We start from the raw sequence: 25,462 nt of genomic DNA on the forward strand, positions 1-25,462 counted from the left end.
AAAGTGGGTGGGAAAATGAACATGTTGTGTCAAGTCAAAACAGTCCAGTAAGGATAGGAATTAACTTTTCAGGTTAGGTGTGGGGATGGCAATATGGATACTGAAATCACCAAGAAGACTGACTCTCTGGGAAAAGGAACTTGGGTGGGTTAATAGTTCAGTCAGATCAGATAAGAAGGATGCATTGTATTTTGAAGGACGATAAAGAACAATGAGTAAGACAAGACCTGATTCCGTTATTAGTTTAAGAGCCAGACATTCGAAAGATAATGAACAATCAAGTGGGATTCTTTTGATATTTAATTCCACTATGACAATTACTGCAAGTCCTCCGCCCTGTCTTGAGCTACGAGGCTCTGTGAGCAAAGTGTAACCAGGTGGTGTCGCCTCTATGAGAGACGTAAATTAATTCAGTTTTTGCCAAGTCTTCCGTTAAACACAGCATATCAAGTTTGGTGTCAATGATGAATTCTGACAGCACCAAAGCTCTGCCATTAAGAGATCTCAAATTAAACAATGCAATATTTAGTTAATGAGGTTTCTTTTTGCACCGAGACGTGACTGGAGTTTATTCTCACATATTGTGAATTTGGCACACTGACACTTCTATTTCCAGAGCCATGACTAGGACAGCGTATTCCTGAGCAGATGCTGCCTGTGATCTTTTCATTCACAGCCCGGCGATGGCGGTGACCTCAGCTGCGATGTACACATTTTGGGGGCCACAAAATACTGGTGTCTTTTAGGATATTCCTGTCAGACCGTTTGCTCTGGACAAACTGTTTAATATGAAGGAGTTTGTCGTGAGAGTATTTTAGCATGATATTGAGCAATACTTATCTAAAAGCAGTGGAGAAAGAGCACAGCAGAGCCAGTGAGACAGGCAGGTGCAGTAGCGTAGATAAGTGGCAATAGCAAAGCAGCAGAAAGCATAGCAGGAGGAGGCAGCAGGATTTGGAGGTTCCAACAACCCTGGGTATTACAGGCGTGATCACCTCAGAGCCGCAAGCCAGGTGGGAGTGAAAATCAGATCGGTTCTTAGTCATAAAGTACAATAAAATTAATCGAGAGCAGACCAGCATAGCAACTATAATCAAGGAGACAGATCATCCCAGGCTCCCAGATCGCCAAGGTACAAAGAAATGTTCGTAGGTTTCATCCCATGATCCACAGATTCAGTTGTTCTCAGTCAAGGTAAAGTCCATAAAGTCCGTAATTATTAATCCAAATCCATACAATTCGAGTCAGCTACATCCACAAACTATACGTTCAATAAAGAAAATAAAACAAGCATTAAAAAAAGTGCAGGATTAAGGCGAATCTTACGAAAAGTGCTGTTAACAGGGAGGAGCCGCAGCAGCATGTGTGCGCCAGCATCCCCTCCTCTGTTGTTTTCAAGAATTGAAGACTAATATGCAGCTTGCTTGTAATCTTCGCTTAAAGTTATTGGTTATGTTTGCTCTGTCAGCACCAAATTTTACAGAGATGTTTAGGAAGCTTTGTTAAATCTTTGCAGGTGTATCTTTTATCCTTAGTAGCTTCTGTAGTTGTACAAGGGCCGTCAGTTATGGGCAGATTGGAAGAAACCAGTGTGCAGAAAGCATCAATACAACCAGATGAGAATATTCACTTCCCATTCTACCAATTTACTCAGTCTTATGTTTACAAATTGTTACATAGGAGTCTCTCTTACTTGCTGTTTAGGACATTTTTTGCATCCAGAAAGAAACATACTGGGCTTGTCATTGTTGTTTTGGGAACCTGAAATTAGTCTCCCATTACAACCTCACTGAAGAGAAAACCTCATTTTGTGTCTCTTGAGGAGTGTACCCTCCTGTGTCATGTCCTTCTCTCCTAGGTTATCTTAAAATAGTTTAACAATCTACATAACCTTTCCAGTAAGGTCAATTTTTTATAATAACAATAAATTGGACAAGCCTCCCTAGTGGGTTCCCACACCAGTTACAGCATATACACTACTTAACTTGCAGGAGTACAGGCAGGTTGTCATCTTCTCAACTCAAAGGTACAGCAAACTGCAGTAAAGATCTGTCCATTTTTTAGTTCAGTAAAATGAGATGAGAAACACTCCCAATAATAATAAGTGGTATAAACACAAAAGTAACAGTTTTAACCTGCAAAAACACAAGCTAGTTACACATGGAGGATGGACCTCATTTATATATATGACGCCAGTTACAGTATTCATCCATAGCATTAATGCTGCCTCTGGGCAGTTGTACAATTGATGGTGGTCACCAAAACAATTTTGAGTATAGCGAAGAAAAGCTAAAAAGAATTATGAATTATGGGACTGGAAGATTTCTGGCTGTGCGTAGACTTGGGAATGAAGTTGAAGCCATTGTGCACTTCTTCTGTGCTACTTAAAGCACAAAATACAGTATATCTATCTCTGAACTTGAAGAATCTGTTAATTATAATTTGTAGCTTGTAGTAGGACAATGTACCAGTATTATAAATGCAGTGAGCCTTCTCTATCTCTGTGTTCCTTCAGGCAAGAGCTGGAAACCATTTAGCCAGACTATAGAATTAAAAAAACAAATAATAATAGAGTTGTCACTTCCAGTTCCCTTAATATACATATTGATACTATATAAGCGTTCCTCAAATTCGTGGCCATTTCTTTCCTCCATGGCCATATCTTTAATCAATTTAGAATTTATGTATAATGGCAAACACATACCAGCTTATTTTTGTTCCAGTTTTAACACTAGAATTGCCAGAGTCTACGAAAAAACTTGTAGATCCGGCCCACCTTAAAACCGTTCTCACTTCTCTGCCAGCGTCCTTTGTCTTCTAAATGATTAACAGGAGCAACAAGCAGCCGGCTATTCCACCCCCCACCGTCACAGAACGTTCTCTAAGTTTTCCTAGCTCATGCCTTGATTGATTATCTGGGAGTGAAGTGGAGTTTTAGAGTGGAAATAATAGATCATTATTTGGAACACATGCATTTCATGTCTGTTCCGTTTCTACAGTAATCTGTGTCAACACATTGTTAAAACAGAAACTTTTTCATATTATTTTCTAGTGTTAAAAAGCAAATTCTGCCCTGACTGTGGCAAAAACTACTGTTATCATAATCAACAGAGAGGCTGTCTCTAAAATCAGGCATGTCGGAGTGTTGACTCTGCCAGAATCAAAGTCTTATAGCATCATGAGGCAAATATTTTTGATGGGTCAGTGGAAACCAAATGACACGTATGAGATAATAAATTTACAGTAGGGAGCTGAGAGCTTGTATATTAAGTGTCCATATGTCAGAAGGTGTCACGTGATGTTAACCAGTCATTGTTTTCGATTGTTTGTCAATCTATTATTTCACAGTGTAGACTGTTCTCATAAAAGCAATATAAAAAAAAAGAAAAACATCGAAAGATAATAAGAATATACATGTTGGCATGAACTATTTCTAGCCTTTGGTCTTATGCATCATATGTTCTGTGACACATTTTCCTGACAGCATTAAGGTCCTGAGTACTACTAGTGCCAGCGGCTAGATGTGTCTGTGTTAGTTGCATCTTCTTTTAACATGCTTTTTGATTATCAGTTAACTTTTTTCTTGATTAAATAAAAACACACTTATTAGCTATATTGTGTGAACGTTGGCCCGGACACACACAGACGGACAACACCCACACGCTGTTTATTTACAATTAATTGTTTACAAAAGTCACGTGCACCACAAACCCCAGTGCCTCTTGCACCGATTCCCCAAAGTCCAGGCCTCACTCTTCCAGTGCCTCTCTCTCTTTGACCGCCTCCCGTCCTCTCTCCAGCTCTGTCCTCTTCCACCCGACATCCACTGCTGACTGGAGGGAGGCGGCCCCTTTTATAGGAACCCAGATGGGCTCCAGCTGCTTCCCAGCAATCTCCCGCGGACACACCCCCGTGTGGCGGAAGTGCCGGCTGCGCACCCGGAAGCCATCCGGGTGTCCCCTGTCGTCTTCCCCCCGGCACTTCCTGGTGTGGCGGAAGTGCCGGGCTCCTGGGATAATCAGGCACTGCGGTGCAGCCTGGCGGTGGCCACGGGTCCCTACAGGGCTGGGCTTCCAAGCCCTCTACCCGAGGCCTCCAGTATAACCAGGACGGACGCCCCCTCTCGGTCTGGAGGAGGCACAAGCCCTCCTCTGGTCCTCCTGGGCGTCCCGGCCGGGGACCACAATTGTTATAAAATGTTAGTAATCTGTAAATCTTTAAAACAACCCAAAAAAGGAGCAGAAAAACATAGCTGAAAATAGCAATATTGGATAAATCATATTTGAAGTGTAATTTTTCACCAAGCACTCGCCCTAACCTAATCTTTTACCTTGCTCTCTTTTAATCCACACAAAACTCATGTCTTTTTACCTCTCAGCCAGTCAAGTCACTGCCCAGAAATCACCTTTTGACTCTACCTGCCCCAAGGGAGAAAACTTATTTGGCTTCTTGCTTGTTCATTATGGTCCCTTTGTGACTTTGGTGATCGCTGAGTACAGTATTTGTTTCCAGGGTACACTCTGCAAAGACAGGGCTTACTGTTTCCTAGCAGCTCCTGAACCTTATCCCACATACACATAGCCCTGTCAAGCTACCAGAATAGCATTCTTTGTCAGTAGTTTATCTGTCCCATGTCTTTTTAGTGTCCCTTCTTTTGATTTCTGGCAACTATCTGCCAAACCACAACTTACATTAGATGTTATCCTTTTTTTTAATAAATATTGTCAACACTGTTATACAAGTAATATGTTTAGTTCTCACTTCAAAACAGAACCAGGGTAGGTATTCTAAAGCTCATCACTTCGCATTGGTATCACACTTCTAATTCCACCTACTATTTAACCCATAATATATGTCTCTGTAACTCAAAAACTATGAAGCATTCAGCAACTCAATTGCATAATGTTGGTATACAGTATTTGGTTTATTAAACAGTTATTATTGTTTGTTAAGGCAAAACTGATTAAAGAAGTAACCAAAGTTATTATTTTTCACCCAGGACATAACTTACGTACTTTGCAATTGATGGGAAGTTAAGCATAGCAGATCTAATACATCATACTAACATGTAGATTACTACAGCACACTAAGCTTGGACTCAGTGATGAGTGCTGTACAAAAATTGCCTTTACTGGACTATTCTTTTTTCTAAGAGCATGTTTGCTCACAAAATACATTGATATTTTACAGTCTGCTATTTTCTAAAAACAAAACAAAAACTAAAAACTAAACAAAAAGTACTTATTTTTCAAAACACCATTGGTCTTGCATAAACGTTCCGCATGAGCTCATCATTTATTATTTTTTTCTTTTTTACTGTTTGGTGGCCACAACATAGTAATAACATTGGGTTACTGTAGATCATATTAGGTAGTGTACGACAATACAGCATGTAGCCCCTTATATAAGGTTAGCCTGAAAACATGGTAATATTGCCAGCGCTCCTGATTTTCTTGGGAAAGCAATGTTGTACTTTACATTAATTTCTTACTTCTTCATTCACAACATTTGTATATTGTGCATTAGAGCTATTTTGGCATGTAAAGTGTTTTATGCTCTTATTGTGTTGTTCTCAATGCTTGCCTCTTACATTTATCTAATCTTTGATGTTTTTTGCTCCCTGTTTTGAACATAGCTTTATGTTACAAAGGTCAGACATTAATGAGTTTGGAGCACAAGCATGTTCTCCTAATCATAATAATCAATGACTGAAGCAAATCCTTGTGGATTGAAGTATAATTCATTTTGGTTAAGCTTCTTCGTTTCATGCTACTGTCTGGGCCTGCTAGATTCTCTGTCATTACATTCTTTATCTTTTATTTTGTATTCCCTTTTGCTGTTTAAATTCAGATAACTCAGCATTTTGTGCCAAATGAAATTGCATCTATATCTGCCACAGTGGTTAAGCATTATGGTTTGTAAACGTTTTGTGATGGATTAAAATCTTCATGTATGTTTTAACTTATGAAAATTCTCTGAAAGTCATGCAAGTATCTCTCAGTGGTATGAAGCAATACTGTAAGCCAGCTTTGCAACCTTAACATGAGAGCCATGTTATTATTGACTCTATGTAGTTTCTCTGCAAGTAGGAAATCTCCAGCACACCAAAGAACCACCTGGTTTGCCAAAATGTTTGAGGGGTTGTACATTCATTGCACAATTGTCAATGTTTGTATTTCTGTGGGCAGAGTATTATGTCACTTTGTTGGCTTATTTACAAGGGCCAGGTTTGGTCTGAAATTTTACTAAAGTACCACCAATTGTTAAGATTTTATTTTACTTTTTCTTTGATATCCTGCATTTTATCCATACTGAAATTGAAGCCTGTTCCTTGAAGCTAACAAACCAGATGCTTTTCTGATCTCAGAGGAAATTACCTACTCTGTCGAAGGGATCTACTTAAGAAGCAGACTCTATCAGAGAAGATGTTACAGTACAGTGACCTAAAGCAGATTTTTCTAATCAGGGGTTTGGGGGGTCAATGGTGTTAGATTTTTTTCTCCCAGCCTGTTCAAGTATTCTAAAATCTTCTACTCAGAAACACTAAAGTAAAAAAAAAAATATTGTATTTAGAAACTCATTTTTATGAATGACCACCTGACAAACAACCATCTTTCAAGAGGAATATAGTTATTTTTGTGGAGATAACATTGAATATAATTATTTGGGAAGATGTCAGAGTTTGTACAGCTGCTGACACATTTGTCTTTACAAGTGAATGCTGCATGTTTAAGCTGACATGGTACCTGTTTATATACAGTATAAATTTGTATGTTTGTTCCAGCAATACCCTGCGACAATTAAACAAATTTCAACAAAAACTGGTGTATAACTAAAGGATAGTCTCATTTAAAATATAGCAGCAGTACATGGCAAGTTGATGAAGTGGCAGGAAAGGCTCAGTGATTCCAATGTTGTTGAGTTTCTGTTGAACAATAAGCCACACTTTTAACATGTCAGAGGATACCTTTAAAGTTAATTGGTTGAAGATGAGGGGGCTTGGGGTGCCGATGAACTTAATGAGATGTGTAATGTATTGTACTAATGTTTATAACTTATTATGGTTTAGATAGAAGAACTGCTCAGGTATGTGGGTGTTATTTTGCCCTAAAATAAAAAGAGACAGTAAAACTATGTGGTGTGTGATGTTGACTTAGTTAAAGACAGGATTGCTGTTACTATAAAATGTGCGTTCCTCTAAAGATACTCATGCTGTATTCTTCTGTTTCCTTCAGCTACAACACACAACATGATACGATAAAGGGAAACCTCCATTTATACCATTCATTTCTCATCTTATTAAATTACTCTTTCCCTTTCAAACGGCTTAAGTTCCCTCTAAATCTATGTTGTGTAGCACTGCATCTCCGGTCAAACTGCTTCTCTTGTGGGAAACTGTATGTTGCTTGCTCAGTTGAATGTGAAGTAAAGGCTACAGCTGCATAAAAGAATATTTTGGGTACTGGGAAGAAATCCTAATATCTAGAGAAAACTGCATATCAAATTTAAGAGTTGGCATCAAATGCAAGACCCAGGATATGAGTATTTTAATCATTGAGATCAAGCATATTCATGTTGGAGAAAGGCACAAAATTACTTGTTTATCTGGCAGTTTAGCCAAGGCCTATTTAAACCATCGAAAACCATCAATCCCTACACTTACCTAATTATTAATCACTTCATAAGTCTAGACAAAGTATGCTTTATGTTTAACTGTTTACAGAACAAATATTGACTCTCGTCCTTGTCTATGTGCAAAACTGAGCTTTCACATTCCTATTAATTTGACACAATACAAATGCAAGAGCACTGCCAAAAGTAACATAATGGAAACAACAGCAATAACAACACCGGGTGAGCAGACACGCATTCACTGAATGGGTTTAATGTTAATTTGGTTCATTCTGCTCCTATATGGAATGTGTTACATGTGTGAAGGCTGAATTACATTTCTGTTCTGATGCATTTTACAATTACACTTTAATATGTGGGTCAAATGCTTTCTTTAAATATACAAAATATAGGTCTACTAGATTGATGCAGTTGAAATCTTGACTGTTCTATTAACAGTAAAATTTATCTTTATCACAATTTTATTTTTATTCTTATAAATGTACATGGAGTAATAGGATACACAGATAGCAAGTAGTTATGATGCCTAAATGGACACTTTAAGGGCCCAGAAAGAGAAGATGGGACCAACATAGACAGTTAACAAAAAAGCAACCCTATAGAGGCTGTACCAGTATGAGTGAACCAGAATTACTGTAGAATTACTATTTCCTAGTGCATCACACTGGGGACATGAGCAGGACAGCTACTTCAATTATTCTGAGAAGTATTAAAAAAAAATCCTTGAGAAATTTAATTGGATCTTTATTCTTCTCAGAACTGCTATTATACATACTGTAGATGGCTTGCCCCCAGCTTTCTGTGCTTAGCACAGAAGAAACGTTTATATGACTGACATATTAACTTCTCTTAAAATTCAAAGTGTATTCATTGTTGCTTTGTATTTTAATTAATCTACTTCCTATAGTCTTTTAATATTAATATAAAAGGAAAAAAAAGTCAATGGATCTCACTAATTCAAAAATGTTTGTACCACTCAGTTGTATTCAACTTAATTTTATATGAGTCTCAACAAATACAGAGAAACTGATGCATTTATAGCCATTGTTTCTCTATCTTTATGTTCAACTAGACTTATGAACTCCTAGGAACAATGTGTCCTTTTAGAAGACTAGATGATTTGACCTGCTCTATTAAAGTCTTATTGTTGACAGGTCCTTCAATTCAATACTTGTGCAGAAGACAGATTACAACTTATACACAACTTTTAAACTGATAATCCTGCTAACAATAAGGCTTGTTATCCTTAGGCTGAAAAATGGCAGGTCAGGTAACAGATTGACAGGAACAGGATATGAAAGTGAAAATCATGGTGTAGAAACTGGCAATAGTTACAACTAGAAGATCTAAAGAATTAAACATCACAGTCCAAAACAAAATCTGAAAATCCATTAGTAGTCACAACATATATATTTATATTTGTTATGTCAGTTTTTGTTGGCCTTGCTCTGTTTGTGCCTGATTAGAATCCAGAGGCAGCTAGGAAACAACTGAGTCAGTTTTCACAAAACAAACAAAATGGCTGAAGTATATGATTTTGGATTAGATTGTTAAAACAGGACTTTATTAAGAATTAAGAAAAATGACAGGACTGTGCTCATAAGACAGATGAATGATTACCAAAAATGCATAATTATAGTATTTTTAAGGTTAGCAAACAAAGTATGTATTTGAGGATATGTTGAGTTTTGAAATCAAATAAGAGTACTTTTGAGGACAAGAAATATGTAATTATCTTATTACATGGGTGTTATTCTGACACGTGGTAGAAAAAATCGTCTCTGCTTGTCATACTAAAAATTAGGGCAACAGTAAATTGATAAAACTTCAAGAAGTTGACAATTGCATAGTCAAAAATCCCTTATACCAGTACATTTTATTTTCTTTAGAATAACAGAGCATAGACAATTTCTATCATTAATATGATCAAATATCTCAAAAAGATATTGAAGCCTCTGAATGGTCTCTTAATCACAGCCTAATTTGATTTTACTTTGTGCAGTTACAAACAGTGCAATGAAATTGAGCACCTGACAAAGAGCGAGCATTGGTAGCTTCAGTAAAAAGTGAATGTGTTAAGATTTAATTACTGTTGGTGTAAAGTATGTAACGTGTGTAAAAAAGAAGGGAAAGGTTATACTATATTTATGCTTTCTTTAGCACACATCCAGTGTTCATAGGTTTTATAAGCCATATTTAAAACTACGGTATGTTTAACAGGATTTCACAATTCACAATTTAAAAAATGCATTTAATTTAATTCAGGACTATACATGTCAACATGTTTTGTGCTATTTAGTAAAGATTTTATGTAAACAATGCAATGTTTATAAAACACATTTGATACTGTATTTAATGTTGATTTTTAGAAGAAAATGTACAAGAGCACCAAATAAACAATATAGTATACTATCAGTAATGAAACAATGGCAAAATAAAATTAGTCTGTTCACTCTCTAGTTTACTTATGGTGGTAATAATACTGCAGGTATCAAACTGAAAAAAATGTTTAAAAACAGTTGTTGTAGAAGTTTAAATGTGGGGATTTCAATTTCAAGACACACTGCATTGAGCTTTGCTGCTTTGGGCTGTAGAAATAAAAGCAAAGTATGGAGCTTCTACAATAATGCAAAGAGGTTAAAGAGTATCTAGTGCCAAAATGTTATTTGAGCGTTAAATTATGTAAAATTAATATTAATCAAGATTTCATGTGTGTAATATTTACAAAATGTGTCCCAAGATATAATCTAGCAATAATTAACTATAGGCAGCTACTTCTGTTTCAAACTACATTTCTTAGATGATTGTCCTGAGATGACTGTGACTCTGAACTGGCCTTGTGTAAATCATAGTGCCATAATATAGACTGATGGTATCCAGAGCTGGTTCCTACCATGCACTTCATGTTGCTGACCCACTGAAACCTTACAAGAGAATAAGCATGTTTAAAAATATCTAAGCAAATCCAAATGCTGTTATATTGTGTTTAAAACATACTTTGTACATAACAGAACATAACATTACCTATGGCACAGAAGGTTAGTCACCATGTCTGTTTACCTCCACCACTGACATACTGTTTGAGACTGACTCACTTCAACTTCCATACTGTATAAGAGGAGTGCTTAGGATCTTTTAAACTTACAATTTCCATTACCAATAACTGAATTTAAAGTCAAGCAATACAAACCTAAAAAAGCTGCTTGCACTGCTGGCAATATTTTCCTTATGAAACACATGTGCGCATGTGAGGCAGCTAAAGGTCTTGAATGAGGAAAGTTCCATGCCGGACCAGGAGAGGGCGGAGTGCATTAACCCTTTCTCTTTTTCTCCTGCAGACCAGTCACGGGAAATCCTGCCTGGCCCCCGATGACGTCTCTTCCAGTTTTAGGCCGGACAACGTAATTTCTGGTTCCAGCCCTGATGACCTCATTTCCTCTGCCTAACTTTAAAACCCCCATTTTGTAACCTATATTGCAGCTTCATTTTAAATTCAGTAAAAAACTTGGTTTTTCGCCTTGCCAGCAACATATACAGTGTGGCTACCCCAAACCTTTTTGTGACTCTTTTCCTTTTCTATGACACTTACTACATTGTAAAGCTGTTTCTTGTTCATACTATAGCAGGTATTCTAGCTAAAAATAAATATTAGACATGCAAGTATCAAATATTTACATCTGTCAGGTACATACATTATATTTGATTTCACAATTATTGTTAACAATGGAGTATAAAATATGCAAAATATACCTTTCTTGCATATAATTTCATATTTGACATATTTTGTAACGAAATATACTTGTGGTTGTGGCATACTTTTCTATATAGCATGACAATGCCACCTATAATTAATTTTACAAACATAAAGAAAATATATATATATATATATATATATATATATATATATATATATATATATATATATATATATATATATATATATATATATATATATATATATATATATATAACATAGCCATAACATTTTCAAACTGAACTCAATTATTATTAAATATTCACATGGCCTAACCCCAGCATCAAACATTTTATTAACAAAAAAATTTAAAAGGAAACTTTAATAGTCCCTTTTTCATACAATAGTATACAGTTTATACAGTATTTTGGCTTGGTTACAAATTAAATTAGTTTAAATCAATTAAATAAATATACAGTTATGGTTGACTAGGCCCATTGGGCTCCCTTTTTATGGCAGTCACCAATAACTATAAAAGAGGTGAAATTAATTTTTTTTTTTTTTTTGCTTGTTTCAAACAATAACCAAGAACTTCATGTTGTATACTACAATGCCCCTGGGCTCTTACCACTTTACATTTCTCATTAACTGAAAGGGATTATATAAAAGCTTGTAAAACACAACATCACTTTGAAAAGAATAAAAAAAACAAAAGAATCTTTTTGTATTTAGAAAATTCTCTCATTCCTGAAAACAGTCATTAAAGGGTAAGCATGATTTGAATTTCTTTGTCATACAGCATTTTCCTTACCAAGGCTAAAGTATTTTTTCACAGCTAGATAATGAAGGGTTGCATGGCTGCACAGTAGCTAGCATAGTTGTTACATTGCAATCCAGCCCGTGTTTCATTTTGAGGTTGATACCCTCAGTTTGAAGGGAGCATTTAATCAGATTAACTGTATAATAATAAACAACACAATGTAAGTATGCAAGGGAATGGCTTCAAGTGTAGACTAGTGTTCTTTTCAAGGTTTAGTCATGTTGTGTGCTTATTGATACTAGGATAGTTTCTGGCTCCATGTGACCTTGGAAGCATTGGAGTGCTACTGTAAACTTAGTGTGAGACAATTGAGAAAAAGCGTGGGCACCTTGCATTGATTTACTTTTGATTCAGTGTTCACCTTGGAATAATGAGGCAAAGACCATGATGAACAAGGTCATGTAGTTAGTTATCCGGCCATGGAGAGATTTATTGTTCATTTTATATATAAGGAAGTAGATTTAATTTTATACTATTTCCATTTGCATACTTTCTAACAAACTGTTTTTTATCCACAAAGACTTTTTATTCGTTTCTACTCACAATTATTCATATTGGATTATTTTAATTTTAAGGAAATTCTAATTAAAGCTTTTAAGAATGATCTGTGTTATTTGTCTTTACATTATTACATTATATGTGATGTACCCACATTTGAGTCTTCTACCACCAAATACTTCTAGTATATTGAATTAATGAAGCTAAGGTTGAGGCAGTGGATGATACAATAGTTGTAAAACAAGCTGGTAAGAATTATGCTAATGTAGTTTTAGGCAAAGTTCCACAAGACATGGTACAGTAACTTCTGAATTATTGTTAGTCAAATAATTCACTTAGCATTCCACCGGATATTTAAATCCTAACAGTTTCCAATGTTTTAATAGAGTGGACCTTCTTCCTGCCAAATTTTATTGATTTTATTCCTGACTTTTCAATTTTCTAACTTTGTATTGAAACTATTTTTTAACCATGTATTTTTTTCATCAGCATATAGAAGTGCCGTTGCATTCATCTCTATATGTCTCTTAATTCAAAAGTTGTTTTTTTAATTGTAATCCATTTGGTCATTGCATAATGCTTAGAACAGGATTATTTTTTGGTATGGAGTGGCAATCAAGAGTCAGCATTTTATTTCACCCAAGTATCTATATTTCTCACCAGTTTTCTCCATAGGGAGTTGATGGCAATTCCGGTCATATTCAAAACAAGCTCGGAGCCAAACTAGAATGAGATAAAAGACCAGTGCAGGACACACTCACATACATATACCTGGTCAATTCATTTGGCAGTTAAGCTAACAGTCATCTTTGTGATGTGAGGAAACAAAGTCTTCAGAAAAAATCAGCATGACAACTTGGAGTGCAAAATCAAGGAGTTGCAAAGGAAAGATTAGCAGCACTAACCTGAGACCATTTATGATTTCTCTATTAAACCCATGGACATAAACGTGAAGGGCTTCTTTTATTTAGCAAGTAATCAATTCTGTTTTTGATTTCATCAGAAAACCCACCAACAAAAAGACCTGTTAAAAAGTTTTTGTTTTTACCCATGGCCTTTAATAATCAATCTTCTTGTGTGTAAATTTTAGTCAATACAAAGGTTTGTTATTGAAAAAAAAATCTTATGTCTCTAGGATTATTTTCTCAACTCAGCTAAAAGCACCTCAATTTAGATTTTCTTTTATCCATTTTTGTTGTTTTACTGTTTAGATTAATCTTGCAAAACCCAATCTAACAGGAATTTTTATAGATATCTCTCTTCAGTGTGCCTATATGTGCAACTGTAATAAAAATAACATTATCAGGCCAATGTAAATTTAGTTTCTATGTGCTTAGATTTGTTCACTCACCAAGAGACGGGACCACCTATCACAGTTAGGGGACTGCTCCCAGACTTATAAAGGCTTATGGGAAATGCATTCCCTTACCATTCAATGAATGTGCTTGATGGTATAGAGAGGTCTTGTTTTTTTAATGCTTGTTTAATATATTGTTTGTTATGTTATTGCTTTAAGTATTTTGATTTCTGCTTTTTTCATTGGGACTTGTTTGCTGAGGAGTGCCTTTTAGGCACATCTTTTTGCCTTTTGTTATATTTTTAAAGGTCTCACCCTTTGCTATTTTGTAGAGACATAATAATCATAACAATTATAAACACAGCAACATGATGGCTTCTTGTGCTACTTAGCATTATGTTCAGTTCAGAGTGTCAGAAACTTTGTCAGCTCATGATGACAAGGATGAGAAATAGTAGGTGCTGCTTTGAATTTAATTATCACTGACATATCTGTCTGTAGAAATCAATGGGCATGAGAAATGAGCCATGACTGTTGGAGATTTGGGTTTTAGGATGAAAACAATCATTTTAGAATTTAATGGGCCACATTCAGTTACTCAATGTCTGTTCACAGGACAAATACATGCTTGGAGTATGCCATTTCCATCAGAAAATACCTAGCAGTTCAGCTGTATTGGCTTGTGGCAGATACCCCAAAAGCTTACTGAGGCAACAATCTACCTTTCTTCCCATAGGCACATTTAGTTGATGTTATGACCAATCATTTTAATGCAGAGATCTGATAAAGGTCACATAATGTTCCAGACAAATCAGATGAATTCAAATTTATATGTCAGTATCATAAATAACGTCTCAAAAAGTGGCCTCTGAAATGACTGAATCTGTGTTCTATACAACTAATAAAAATTGGAATGCAGCTGCAGTGTAAACATAGATTAGGCTTTTGGAGAAAAGGCATATAATAAGATTAGTTAAAACAAAAATACAGAAAAAGGGCCTCATACTCTCACTCAATGTTCAATTATTCCTTGCTTGCACATTTACATAGTCTAAGCTTGCCAACCACATTACACACTAGATGTCTCAAACTATTTTTTTTGGTAATCCCATCAGGATTTTGATAATGGAATCTGTTTAAATTAGTTGTAGCATACTCCTGAAAATGTAGCATTTTTTTCCTGCTTTATGCACTGGTTCTATAATGATATTCACAAAGAAAATATTTTCACCACAGTTATAAAAAGGTCTCATTGTGAGACAAAAGAATTAGTATTAATTGTTCTGTCTGTGCCCAAATTTCTCTGTAGGCAAGGCCGCATGTCTTGTTCGCACTCGAATTATTGAACATGAAAGCTTTATTAGACCATGCTGTAATAAACATACAACAGTTAGACATTTAGCAGAACTGAAATACAATTTGGTGCTGTTGAAATAATCTTTGCTTAAAGCTCTAAACTCAAAGAAGACCTTGCAATACTGGTGTTTATGGATCTTTATATTTAATACTATTACACTATTAAGGCTGATTTAAATGGCATGTCTTAGTTTTCATAATTGGATTTTAAATCTGTTTGGCTTGTTGTTATCGTAAAATAGACTTTTACTTGTTTCAAAAATATATTTGGCTTTCCTTCTCCAAGGTATTTTTCTATTATATGAAATGTTATCCTGAATAGGTTTAATTTACCTGGTCCCGTTAGGCTAAACTATTTTGAAAACACATGGTGAATTGCTAAAGCTAAACAAACAAAACAGCTTTAATCATCTAAAGCACCTGATGTCCCCAAGATTCTGTGCCCTCTCATCCAATGTCTTACTAGCATTACAGAATGGATGAGTAGTAATTTCCTCAAGCTAAACAAATGGAAATATTTGTTCTTGGAAAAAATGAAAAAAGTGAAGTTCTTAAGAAATAAATCTGATCACCTGGCTTCTCAAATGAAGAATTAGGTGTTATTTTATTTTTGTAAAATTCAAATTGCATTTTAACTCTATTACTAAGACTGTGTTTTTTCATTTAAAAAATATTGCAAAGATTAGACCTCTTATAATGTGTCAAGATGACTCGATTTTGGCTGACTTGTTTATTGTAGTAAAATCCTTACATGACTACCTAAGAAATAAATTAATCGACTGCAGCCACAGTAGGTCAGCATGCAGCAAGAATCTTTACCAATAAAAACAAAAATCTACGAACATCTCACCAGTCTTAGCATCATTACATTGGTTACCTATGTCAATTACAATTACAGTGGAACATTAAAAAAAAAAAAAGCAAAAAACCTCCTAAAGACTAAAAAAAAAAAAGCAAAAAACCCAATCTAATACATTATACTGTAGTATGTATTGCAATATTATATAAAATATAGATTTGCAGTCACTAAAAACTTGTACTATTTGGTTTTCTTTTACAGTTTTTAGAGCTGCTGTCTTGTGCTACTGCTATCTGATCAAAGTATTCTGCAGCTGCCGGAGATGTTGAAACAAATGTGGATATTCCAATTTCTGATGAGACCCACAACATTTAATCTTCTAAGACAGGGAATGAAAACAATAAGGAAGTATTTTAGCACAGAATGCCTAGTGTTTGCTCAATGGTCTTTTGGCCATGGAACCCTGGCAGATTTATTTTCTCCAGCATCTCACCAGCTTGAGTTTTTATTTTCCTTTCCTCCCTGGCTGTCTAACCATAATATCAGGCTTATCATTATAATCATCTGAAACTTAAAAATGCAGCCATTTCATCAATATTTAAGGTATCTACCATTTTAATTATTTAATGCAATCGTTCATCTCATTTATGTTTTATGTTATTTTTACTATTTTATTATTTTGGTATTCCATTTTATTTTTTATTAATTCTTTGTAATTGTCATTTTTTTCTTTAAGTTTTTGTAAAGTACTTGGAGCAAGATGTTTTGTATGGAAGCATGCTATAGAAACAAATGTTGGTGTTTTTTGAAACTGTCTTTTTAAAATATTTTGTAGTGTTAGCATTCAAAGCAAAAGGTATTTGATCATGAAAGAGTTTTTTATAATCAGCACTCTTTGTACATTTTTTGTATTTATTTCTAGTTCCCTGGAGTTTTTACTTCATATGGATTACTATATACTTTCTCTTCAAACACTTCAGATGGATTTCTACATATTTCTTGAGATATGTCTGCCAGCTTTCCAATTCTACTTTTTTCTGGGTTCGCTAATAACAGTTTAATTTAGCACAATTATATAAACATGGGCTTCTTTAATTTACTTTGACTATGGCTGCATTTAAGTATGATGTCATGTTAATAGACTATTTCTATAATATACATACTTCTCATATTTTGCTTCCATGATTTCACACATCTAGCAGTAATACATTTTTAATAGAGCAACACTTCTGTTCTCAAGAAACAAAGTCACTAGCTGTTTTCTATATATTAAGATATGAATGTGCTGTTCTGTTTGATTTTTGTATTGTTAAAGAACTGTCTTGTTTATATAAACATGTACAGGTTATTGCAGATCTTCAGGTAATGTTAATCCTTATGAAGATGACTGAATACTTGCAAAGTGATTTAACAAAATAAACATTTTTCACTTCACAGAGCATTTTGTCTGAAATTTCTAAAATTATTGTTATGCTGATTTTTGTATTTGGCTTATTTTAGATTATTTAGACTAAATAAGTCATTGATTGTGACTGGACATATTGTATTACAATGTTGCTTTTCCTTATGTTATCGTGACTCAGAAGAGAATAAATACACAAAATTGAGGTCTGTAGAGATAATAAGACTTTTTTTCCTATACATTTTTCTAAATTTAAGTGTTCTGTCTATTCTCAAAATGCTTGGAAACATCATGTGCCTGACGATTATTAAATCACCCTAAAATACTACTAAATAACATATTCATTAAGATACATTACGTACAGCCTAATATAGCAATTTCTTGTGCCGAACATCACAGTGGTACTAGAATGCAGCACTGTAAACATTCAAAAAGCAAAAAAAACAAAGTAATAAATAAAGTAAAAAAATAAATACAATGTAAATGGTAAAAATTGTTACGGTAAATCATTCTCTTAACTTTATTTTGCAACAATTCATCTAAACTACAGGGGCTAAAACTTTGATATCCTTATCAGGTTTTATAATGTATAAATCCAGTTAAGTCCTGTAAAGTGTAAAGTCAGATCTTTGTCTAACTCAAAATGAAATGCTTAATAATCACGTAATTAGTATTTGACAACAACATAAGAACACTACAAGATGAGCCATAATGGTAAATGTTTACTAATCACCCTGTATATTTTGTCAGAAAGAAAATTCTGAAATAGAATTTTAAACTTTAGATATAATAGAAAAATGGTTACTAGAATCTAAAGAAACGTGTGCTTTATTTGTCAACTGAAAGGCCTGCTTAAAGCACTAGTTTGTTTTGAATTGAAGAAAAGTTTTTTTGTCCTACTTGTTTTATTATATAAAAGTAAAAAATGTGTAGGACTGAGCACACACTGAATGTGGCTTTTTGGTAAGTTCTGTAATCCCCTTCATGCTCAGATAATTAGAAAATATATTTTTAACATCTCTATGCACATTCTCAAAACTCATATATTATAATAAATGATTCCATCAGTTTCTATCAAATTCAGAATTGCTCGACCACATAAACTAGTTAAGTTGTAAGACTGATGTCCATCTGTAGTCAGATTCTGAGCATATTGAAAACATTCATGGAATTTTACGTACTGCCTTTCAGCCAGCTGTGAGAACTGCCGGCTGCTTTGATCCAAACACATTCATATATAAATTTCCTGTTTACAACTTTGCATAAGTAATCAACTGGCCAACTTTTTTATGAATATCTTATACTAGACTACCCTTTATCAAAGGACTTATAGCATAAAACATGTAAAGATATAATTTTAAAAAAAGCAACACAATTATGTTCCAAGTTTTGAAAGTAACTCTATAGCTCTCTATGGCTTTACAGCAAAAACAAACATTTTTTCGAACTCATATTGTTTTATGGGTCTTCTTTGTCACATTTTAATTTAAACTTGCAAGACATTTAAAAAAGCACACCATTAAGGAACATAGTAGCAACTCAAAGGAGACTATGTATTACATCTAAATATTTCATACATCTATATAAACATTATATATTAGATATAGGATATATAAGATTAGATATTTTATAATAAATAATATAAATAGAAGATAGATATCATATGAATATGTATATATACATCATTATGTGTATTTATTATAATTGGCAACCTGGTTTTCTTTAACCTTCTTCTGTGAAAACATATATAATACTCTCATGTTTCTGCAAATTGTACGTAAACAAAATATAAACGGTGGCCTCTACTTTATCAAATTGAAGAGCCAGGTTAAAAAGCTACCGATACAAAATACAAATATACTAACAACCATATAAGGTGGAAATAGCTAAATATAATTTTCCTCAAATTACATTAAAAAGCAGTCAATTTTTGCACAGACATACAAGATGAAGTAAATAACTGTGAGATTACAAAATTGAAAAAAGAAGGTTGAAAAATAAAACAAAAAAAATATTAAGTGAGTCATTTTGTTAAGATTAATAGGTATCTCAAAACACTTCACTGAAACGTAGGCGTAGCTGTCACCAGTATATCAGTTCATTTATTTTTTAATTTCTAATTTAAATTACCATATACAATAAACCTCTCACCCGCTTTTGAAGAAATAATGGAGTAATTGTAGGTAAGGTCACTCTTCTTGCAGAGAAGTTCATTACTGCTCTTCATATAACAAACAAAATATCCAGTTTAGGAGATGAAGAAATCTCTTTCCAGGTTTCAAAGCTTCTTTATTTTTAATCCCTTTAATTTTTCACTCTAGGAGGAAAACACAGCTCATGTCATCTAGCTTTTATAAATGCTGCACCCTTTTAAAACAGTAAAAGGAAAGGCTGCCCAGCATTGACAACTAACCAATCACTGTGCACAAAACTCCTCCTTTATTCCTGGAAGCAAGACTCTACAAAAAATGCAAAATATTCTATATACTGCGATATCATTATTGCAACTCATCCTTTCACACAACTGGGGAGATAATAAAGATGAAGCCAGACTTTCAAGAATTCATTATCAATCTCTGAATGAGAAACATCATCAAAATTAAACATTTTATATATTTAAATAATACACTCTGTGTTCCAGCACTAGGTTATTTAAACTATGAAATGCTATATTTCCAACCTTGAAAAATGACTTCTTGTCAGGAAGAAAACTTGTGAATTGCACAGAAAACAGAAGTCAGCAGGAACTAAGGTTTATGCCAGTGTTAAACAAAATTTAATATAACAGTGGGAAGCTGTGATGGGTTCAAGACTACTGGATGCAGTACTCTTTAGAGAGAGACGTTCTGATACTAAACAAGTATTTATTTATTTATTTTGCTTGAGCTCTGTAGATCAAAGCACACAAAAACAAGGAGGGTAACAGAAAGAGAGTACACACAAGCACATTACATAAAATAAACAAAGAAAAGCCACTCTGCGCCTAACTACACAGGTTCCGGCTCCCTGTGTATCCGTGGGGGCAGATCCAGTGCCTCTATGTGCACAAAGCACTCTTTCACTAAGTTTCCCTCTCACCTCCACAGTAAGGCTCTTCTTCTAATCTTGCCACTCTCCCTCCTGGCAGCGAGTTCTCCTGCCTTCCAACTTAAGAGCTCACTAGACTTGTTGCATGCTTCTCCTTTTATACACCTTTGGCTTAGCTACCTGATCACTGTTGTGTTGAGGTTGAGAAGATGTGGATCTTAATAAAAAGGTCTCATCTGAAGGGTGCCCCAAAAACTAACCACATCCCCACCCTAAATCATTTAAAGGGACATTTATCCATACATCAGATTCTTCTGCTTTTTCTTGATGACCCAACTGAATCCAAGTAATGGCAAAGAGTCAAAGATGCTCTATAGTCTTCATTTAACATATGGTTCTTTTATAACTACATCATTTTCTTGGCCTTTCTGCCCCTATTAATAAATATGCAATATTTATTTTGGTAAGATTCTCTGTTTGCTATTGCTATTCAAACAAAACGTTTTTTCTTGCTTGTGCAAACATTTTTTTTGTAACTGGGCTGATATCTTCATAAACTGCAAAATGCACCCCACAAAGTTAGTCTCTCAGATTTGAGGAAAAAGATCGGGCTGAACACACGTGAAGGAGAATCGCTCAGATCACCTGCTGGCTTGCTGCAGCTGCAGTGTTCTGCTTGTCATTGTTTTAAGATCTGGGTGCACCTGAAACATTCCAACATGCTAGGTTAGATGTCAGTGAACTTGTTTTATATTGTTTGTAAGTAGGGCATGATGTGCAAAAGTCACCGTATTACAGGTTTTGCTTCCTAAGGTTGTAATGTCTAGTCTTGCGTGTCATCAAAGTGTCTCTCTGAGAAGATCTGGTCTCGATTGCTTCGCTCAACCCCCATGGAGGTGCGCTACACTCCTGCCACTTCGCATCTCACCCACTCACATTCTGAAGGGGGTTGGTGGGAGCTGAACGCATGCTAAGAGGAAGCAGATGGATCAGCTACTGGCTTTGTGCTGCTTCTGCCAAGATGCCTGTTCTGCTTGTCACTCTGTGCATCGATCATTTAAAAGCCTGTACAGCAGCTGTTGTTAAAATGTCTCTCGTGGGATGTCAAATTGTCTTCCGAGAAGATCAAGCCTTTTTATAATAAATATAATCCTTAGCCCGACATCCACATATCATATGTGTTTACAAAGTGTGTTTTAATAAGTTTACATGTGTTTAACACTAGAATTACCAGAGCCTATGAGAAAACTCATAAATCCGGCCCACCTCCGTTCACACCTCTCCGTCAGCGTCTTTTGTACACGGTCTTTTGCAGATGCAGACCAAATGTATGTGTGTACTGCATAATATTAACAATAAGAGCTCACTACTGAAAACAGTAAATATAGGAGAGAGTCAGGATCAAACCTGCACGGCCAACCACGGACTCTTGATTATAAGTCGGCAAATCTTACTGCTACGCCATGGAAGCTGTTGAATCACCCTTGAACCTTTTGTGAAAGTGTTTATTTGATCTTTGGACTTCAGGCTTCACACATTCTATAGTTTATGCCTACATTTTGTAACATTTATTACTAAAATATGAAAAAGTTTCTGTTTTTTATACAATGTGTTTACACAGATTACTGTAGAAACAGAACACACATGAAATGCATGTGTTCCAAATAACGATCTATTATTTCCACTCAAACTCCAGCAGTTCACTCCCAGATAATCAAACAAGGCATGAGTTGGGAGAACTTTGTGAATGGTCTGCGACGGTGGGGGGATGGAATAGCAGGCTGCTTGTCTTAATCGGCACATTTACAGGACAAACGACGCAGATGGATAGGTGCAAACTGATTTAAGGTGGGCTGGATTTATGAGTTTTCTCATAGGCTCTGGTAATTCTAGTGTTAAAGCGTGTGGGAGGGGTATTTTAAGGCCTAAACTATATAAAATGTTTATTTATATGGTCTTTCTATATTGCGGATTTTCACCTATCACTGATGGGTCTGGAATGTAACTACCGCGATAGGCGAGGGATCACTGTACTGTATACCTACAGTATGTCTCTGTTTTTTTGTCAGTGTGGCTTTGACATTATGGACCATAAAGTGTATACTAATTCAGCCTGCGCAGGAACACTCAATAAAACTGAATAAAAAAATTCAAGTGAAGGTGAGATTCACCAGCGTTTGCGTGTCTGCTTTTATCCCTCCAGATCAGAGAATTTCCAGTTCCATTGTCTTAAAACACCACTCACATCAACAGTTATTCCGTTTCAAATAAAAACTAACAGCGTCAAATCTAGGGTGGTGGCGGTGGTGTTGGGGATTGTATTGTGATCGTGACTGGGAGAGAAAAAGTGGGAAAAAAAAAAAAGCTAACTTTAACAAGTGCCATACATTTACACCAACTATTACAAATTCAAATCAAATGTATGTTTTTATTATATAATAGTAATAAAAATAGCTCACTACTCAAAATGGTAACTGGTGGTTCTGGGAATTGAACCGGCAAACCTCTTGATTATGAGTCAGTAACTCTTATTCCTGCACCACCCAAGCAGTCATGTGTGTATTCATAGATCGTTGTAGACACAGAACACACATGAAATGCATGTATTCAAAATGATGATATATAATTTACCCTCTACAACTCCAGGCACTTCACTCCAAGATAAAAACAGAGCACTGAGAAACTTCTTTGTGAATTGAGCTGTGGCGGTGGGCAGGAGGATGGGAGAGCAGGCTGCTTGCTGCTTGTGCTGGTCAACACATTTACAACACAAAAGACACTGATGGAGAGGTGCAAAGTGACTTCAGGTGGGCTGGGATTACAAGTTTTTTTGTAGGCTTCGGTAATTCTAGTGTTAAAAGGGGTCAAATTATTCAAACATATTAATAAATTACTTTATGATCTCAGAGGCAAAAATTATTGCTCAACAAAAAGGGTAAATTACTGTCCTGAAACCAGACAACCTTAGCATTTTTATAGGAAACATTAGTTTGCCCATTATTTTTTTTTTCCCAGTTTATTAACATTTGTAGGCAGGTAGTTAAGTACTGTAGTATTTTTCAGTTCTGAAAGATAATACCTCCTTTCTGTCTACCATCCCACTACATTAATTATTCTTCATTGTACTTTTAGAGCAAATTGAAATGATAAATTCACCTGATTCTTTTGTATTTAATGCAGACAGGCAGTTTAGTAAAGAAAACACCATTTGCAGCTGCCTCTACCTGCCTGCAATGAGGCACTGTCTTCAGTACAGTAACTTAATGCAACATTTTTAAAACTGAATACTGGATTACTTATCTACTCGTAATTTTTTTTCTGTAGTTTATAATATACACACCTAAAACATGTATGTCCTTGTTACAATGTTAGAATTTGTCTACTTACCAGGAGAGAAGACCATTAGTTAAAAATTAAGCATCAATCAAAATAAAAAAAACAAATATCTACTTCCTACTAAGAATTCAACTTAACAGAATTCTGGTTACTAAACTGGTAATTTCTTAAAAAATATTCATACTATTAAAAAATGAAATCAAAACAAAGAAAGATTGCAATGCACTTGAGAGGAAAGCATGTCACTTTTCCACAATATCTTTCTTTAATGGCACCCCACCATATCCAGCACAACTATTCCTGCAGTAAAAGAACAAATATCTTTTGATGATGATGCAGAGTACAGCAAAGGATACTGGATTTCATTTCTTTATTATTAAAAAAAATTATATTATTTAGAAACTAATATGTTTAAGCATGCTTTCCTTGTATGTTGTGCTTTTCACATTGATTAAATGAATTCACAACTTTAATGATTTCATAATATTAAAGTTAATCTGGTTCAGCTGAGATTCAACCATACTGCTATCACATGAGCTTTTAAAAATATTTGATATTTCTTTCTCTACATGTAACTTTAGTGCCTTTTCTCTGTATCCTCATGTCTCTGCACTGCTCTTGACCGGCACTTTTCAGACTCACTTTAAGGAAATTTGCACACCTTTATTCCCATCTTTGAAGAAAAATCTCAGCGTGCCTACTGTGCTTTTAATCCTCCTCATGTGTCTCACACTTCTTCTTTCAATCGTGTCATCAAAGCCAAACTTACCAATTACTCCAAAGACAAACTGTCTAATCAGATTGTTCTGAGGGACTGGACATACACAGGCCAGTTTTATTATATGCACAGTTAATATATTTTTTAAAAAACGGTCAAATTAAAAATGCAGCAAATGCAGAAATAGTTTAACAGGAGTTAACAAAAATGTTTGCTGAAGCCTGGCATACTTCATTATAAAGTCATGAATGAATTCCTATCAGATTCTAACAAAGTGTTGCACCATTCTAAACACAGAATTTTTCTAGTTTAGGTAACGTAAGACATTGTTTACATTGCTTTCTCGTTGAGTTATGGAGGGTGCAGTTCTTCCAGGTGAGCAAAATCATTTGACTTTCTAAAATGTAGTCTGGGAAACAACATAAAACTAGTAGTTCTCCCAGCAAACACTCATTATTGTGGTGGTCATTTTCTGCAGAGCTCTAATAATAGTAATAACAACAGTTATTATTATTACTATTCTAATTTTAATTTAATTTTGATTTAAGTGCAAAAAAAAAATCTAATCCTTATTCTACTCAAATCTAAATAATTATTTCTGCTGCAATGCAAATTTTAATATTTATCTAATAACTGCTTGACATGGATCATTAATGTGTTAAATTTACTTCATTTCCCTAATGTTATGCTAAGCCCTTTACTAATTACAATATATCTTGCAGCAAATATTGACATAACATCTTCAAGAAGCACACACTACAAATGAACGCAACATAAGATGCATAGACATATTCAGAAGTACCTATAGTCTACAAAACGGAGAAGACATTTGAATATAAAGTCCAAAAAATAAAAGGTATAAAAACAAATGCATATTGAAAAG

At 34.8% G+C, this 25,462-nt stretch overlaps 1 protein-coding gene across 5 annotated transcripts in view; it reads right to left on the reverse strand.

The window, feature by feature from the left end:
• grb14 (growth factor receptor-bound protein 14) overlaps positions 1-25,462 on the reverse strand; it is a 339,463-nt gene that overhangs the window by 129,735 nt on the left and 184,266 nt on the right. The window contains exon 1 of one of the 5 annotated variants that reach the window (XM_039757513.1): positions 19,650-19,799. The exons of the other annotated variants lie outside the window; for them this stretch is intronic. Within the exon in view, the coding sequence (XP_039613447.1) occupies positions 19,650-19,712 (63 nt within the window). The 5' untranslated portion in view covers positions 19,713-19,799. Of the gene's footprint in view, positions 1-19,649; positions 19,800-25,462 lie in introns of those variants that run through there. 5 annotated transcript variants of the gene reach the window in all.

This window comes from Polypterus senegalus, chromosome 6 (assembly GCF_016835505.1).
Source record: "Polypterus senegalus isolate Bchr_013 chromosome 6, ASM1683550v1, whole genome shotgun sequence".
Classification (NCBI taxonomy): Eukaryota; Metazoa; Chordata; class Cladistia; order Polypteriformes; family Polypteridae; genus Polypterus; species Polypterus senegalus.